Source organism: Rhincodon typus, chromosome 11 (genome assembly GCF_021869965.1).
Source record: "Rhincodon typus isolate 14 chromosome 11, sRhiTyp1.1, whole genome shotgun sequence".
Taxonomy (NCBI): domain Eukaryota; kingdom Metazoa; phylum Chordata; class Chondrichthyes; order Orectolobiformes; family Rhincodontidae; genus Rhincodon; species Rhincodon typus.
Window position 1 is genome coordinate 68,889,503 of NC_063342.1, and position 4,688 is coordinate 68,894,190.

General features: G+C 37.5%; 1 protein-coding gene across 1 annotated transcript in view; it reads left to right on the forward strand.

The window, feature by feature from the left end:
• LOC109918944 (succinate--CoA ligase [ADP-forming] subunit beta, mitochondrial-like) overlaps positions 1-3,932 on the forward strand; it is a 74,607-nt gene extending 70,675 nt beyond the window's left edge. Inside the window, exons 7-8 of the mRNA XM_048602534.1 lie at positions 1,758-1,846; positions 2,946-3,932. Of these exons, the coding sequence (XP_048458491.1) occupies positions 1,758-1,846; positions 2,946-3,020 (164 nt within the window). The 3' untranslated portion in view covers positions 3,021-3,932. The remainder of the gene's footprint in view (positions 1-1,757; positions 1,847-2,945) is intronic.
• Positions 3,933-4,688: the final 756 nt, after the last annotated feature.

Sequence of the window (4,688 nt, forward strand, 5' to 3'; positions counted from 1 at the left end):
CACCACCACCACAGCACGTTACCCTGCAACCACCAAAGGTGTAACACCTGCCCATTTACTTCCTCACTCCCCAATATCCACGGGCCAAAACATACCTCCCAAGTGAAGCAACAATTTATCTTCACTTCCCAGAATCTAGTCTACTGCATTCGCTGCTCACTATGCAATCAATGCTCTACATTGGGGAAACGAAGTGTAGACTGGGTAACTGCTTCGCAGAACATCTACATTCTGCTCACAAAAGAGACCCTGAGCTTACAGTTGCCTGCCACTTTAACACACCACCCTGTTCCCTGGTCGTCATCTCTGTCTCTGGCTTGCTGCAGTGTTCCAACGAAGCTCAACACAAGCTGGAAGAACAACACCTCATTTTCCTCTTGGAGACCCTGCAGCCCTCCGGACTCAATATTGAGATCAATAATTTTAGGGTCTAAACTCTTCCATGTCGTAGCCCCCTACCCCACACCCCAGGCCTTGTTATCATGTAGCCTGCCATTACACACTACCTATTGTTAGTCACTAACAGTCCCCATTAACAGCTGTTCACCCTCGTACCCAGAACATTATCAAGTCCTTTGCCTGTCCAACTGCTTTCGTCTCTCTTTGGGCTCAATCCCCACCTATCATTTACTCCTTACCGTCTCCCCCTACCCTATCTTCTGCATTTAAACCAACATTTTCCCAGCTACCATCAGTTCTGAGCAATGGTCACCAGACCTGAAACGTTAATTCTGATTTTTCTTCACAGATGCTGCCAGACCTGTTGAGCTTTTCCAGCAACTTCTGTTTTTGTTCCTGCATCTGCAGTTCTTCTGGCTTTTATTTAGTAAATAACTATTGAAATTGCTCAATCAGATGCTACATCACCTGACATGTCAGTCATAGCAGTGTACCAGATGGCATTTTTATAACTTAGGGTGTAGCTAGGGACTTTTAAAAACCTAAGATTGTGGACAGTTAAAAATTTTTATCCACCCTTTGAAAGCATTTAGATCTACTGCCATGCTCTATCCAAAATAGTGTGTTTTACTTAGTGGTCTTACTGAGTTCTAGTTTCCCTACTGTGTGAATTAGACCCCCTACTATTACCCCTACTGTCAAAAACGGTATGACTTCCATAACCAGGTCCCACCTACCATTTTTAAAAGTTTGCAGGCATGAAAATCAAGCCATTCATGTCCATATATGGGATTTACAGCTGGCATTTAGAGCTCTGAATCACCCCATCTTCCCGCAGTGCTACTGTACTTGTAACTGGATCAATTTCTTCCTACTGATGAGTTCAGCCACTCCCTTTAGATGTTACTTCTTGTGTCAGCAAGTTGTGGCTTTTTCCCACTCTGGATGGTTGTGAGCACAAAATCTATTTGTGTGTGTCAAAATCGTGTGTGACAAAATCTAGGATGATGCTTTAATGCAGTGAGTGCTTCACATAAGATATCAAACCAATGCCGTGCTGCACTCCTATGGATGTTTTTTTTTTAAAAAATCACATGGCAGCATTTCAAGGAAGAGCATGCAAACTCCATGAGGTACCCTGATCATTATTTACTCATTAGCAAACATGATTAAAATCAGATTATCTGGTCCTTAGCAGCTTCTGGTGTACAAATTGGCTGCTGTGTTCTCTTCATTACAACAGTGATTATACTCCAAAAGTACTTTGGGTGTCCAATGCAAGCACTATATAAAAGCAAGTGTTGGGGGAAGCTCAGATGAGTTTGCTGAATTCTGTGTCTGTTATTTTTTACCCACAGGTTCTAAAGTTGATGATGCTAAAGCACTGATTGCTGCCAGTAGTCTCAAGATCCTCGGTTGTGATGACTTGGACGAAGCTGCAAAAATGGTAAGGAAGAGGTTGCTTGGAAAGCTTGCATACCAAGCTCAAAAATTAGTGAAATGTATCAATTTTGGGAAATGTACTTCCTATTAGATTTTCTTTACAAACATAATCCAACTGTTATGTAGGGTCATAACCACTTCATGAACTGGCTAATATAAATTTCCAGTATGCATTCTGTCTCATTGAGATCAAATGAATATTACAATAATCAAAATTCTCAAATATGGGGAGCAGCTTTTACTGTAGTATTACCTATCTTTAAACACCAAAGTATTGTTTTCTTAAATTAGTACATTTTCATCATACTTGCCATGGCACTTTCCCACCCACTACCAATGCCATTTTTTCCCATTTTCGTCATTCTGTAATTCTTCTTTCTAAAATGTAGCTCAACTTTTCTTTCTACCCAATTTTGTTGTTGAAATTGCAAATGTTAAACAACTGGTTCTCATCCTCCATTTTGGAGACATAAATCTTTTTCCAAAATTGAATTTTGATTGCGTTCCTTACGCTGAGAGTTTTTATTTCAAACCAATCAAAAGATAATGGACTAATGAGTGGCAACATCACATCATGTTAATGTCTGTATTGTATTTGTTATGCATTAAATAGCTTCTAATATGTGTATTAATCAACTTGTGACATACACTTTTGGGTTCTTTGCATACCAATTTCTGTTACATTATGTCTCTTGATCAGGATATCACTATGGTTTTGACAAGCATATGAATGACAGCATCACTGTATCATAGCATTTTCTCTGAGGGTTTAAAGGTTCCATACTATCTTGCCTCAAATTCCTTGAAACATAACACTACTGTAAACCCAGTAGCTTAGTACTAACCTAGACACTCATGTACCTAAGAAATCTAATATTTGTACAAAAGTTAGTTGTAATCAATGTCTTTTGGATTTTTCAATAACATGATATCCATGCCTAGCTTATTGTTATGGTATTTCCGTATCAGGTAAAACTACCTGTTGGAGGCAAACTCTCAACGATTTCCATGTGAGATTTATTCTTTTAGATTCAAGTTAATTTTGCCACTGTACTTTTAGTTTACTCACTGGGTGCTCATATTATGTTTTTCTTTGTTTCCAGGTTGTAAAACTTTCAGAAATTGTGTCACTGGCAAAGGAAGCTCAGGTGAATGTCAATTTCCAGCTGCCAATTTGAGACATGCGTTGAAGAAATAATTTCGTTTCATATTCGCAATTGCGGTATACTCTTAAAATGGTTTTTTGCTCTTCCTTTCTCTTTTTGAGGAGGCTATATTACTCATGTTACAATACTACACAAAATGTAATGTTGACTTGTTAGCATGGCGTTCATAGATATTTTGTTAAATGTTACATCTCCAAATATTCAGGAAGAGGCAGGGTTTGGATGTAATCCAGTTTATTTTTTAATATCACCTATCAGTTATTTAATGTTTGAATGTATGTTAACTGGCTGTTTAAATCGCATTGAGCACTGATGTGTTGGTAGATCCTGCAACATATTGAGTGACTGAGCACTTAATTTCAATTGGTCTGATAATTTTTGTAACCTAGCTTTCAACAAAGAACTTTGTACTTTTCAGTTTGTTGCACCATTAAGTATGTCTATGCTCTCATTTGAAAAGCACTGGATGTTTTATGGGAATGCATTTTTGGACCAGTTGCTAATTCATTAGTTACTACATTGGAATGGTCAATCCTCTAACCTTTGCGCATTCCTCCACTGCAACACGCATCTCAACACAAGTGAATCTATTATTCATAAATGCATAACCAAGTCACTCCATTTCCATAAAGCAATGAATTCAAACTTGTGAAGTAATGAATGAGTTAATCATATTGATTGGAGGGAACACAGTCTTTTCTACAACAGAAAGTTTTGTTCAGAGGTGTTTGCTGCTATATTTTATTTGACATGGTAAACCACAAATCAAAAATTAGCTCATTAAAAGAAACACGCACATTAAATTCCACCCTTGCATATGCAGCAAGGTGATTCTGTAATATGTTTAAGCCTTATAGGCTGTAGTTGAAACATTTAAATATGTATATTGAAAATCTTGTTATTGTAGTCAATAATAAAATATACTTCCAGTGAGAACTTGCTTGGTAAGTGGAATTTTTGATGTGGATTATTACTAACTTGTTCAGACTGAAATGTACAAAATTTTTAATGTATACTTTATTCTGAAATATAATGTCTGAGATAATCTATAAGTTAAGAAATTGAAGGGAGGGAAGAACTCAAGAAAATTACAATCATTTGGGCAGTGTACTGAACAAACTGTTGGAGCTATGGGCTATTTTGTCTCCAGGGTCTGATGGACTTCATCCTAGGAGTTTAAAAGATATCTCTAGTGAGATAATTGATGCATTGGTTCTAATTTTCCAAAATGCCTTAAATTTGGGAAAGGTCCATTGGAATATAACTCCTTTCTTCAAAAAGGGAAGGCGATGGTAAACAGGAATCTACAGGCCAGCTGGCTGAACATCTATCACAGGGAAAATGTTAGAATCTTAATTAAAGGTGTTATAGTAGAGCACTTTAAGGTAATCGGGTAGCGTATGCATGGTTTTGTGAAATGAAAATCATGTGTAACCAATTTTTTGGAGTTCTTTGAGGATGTAGCATAAACTGTGAGTAACGGGGAACCTTTGGTTGTACTTGTATATCCGGAAGGCATCTGATATGGTGCCATATCAAAAGGTATTGCGGAAAATAAAAGCTCATGATCTTGAGGCTAACATATTGGCAAGGACAGAAGATTGGTTGCCTAACAGGAAACTAGATAGTAGACAGAAATAGGTTATTTTTCCAGTTGGCAACATGTAATGAATGAATGGT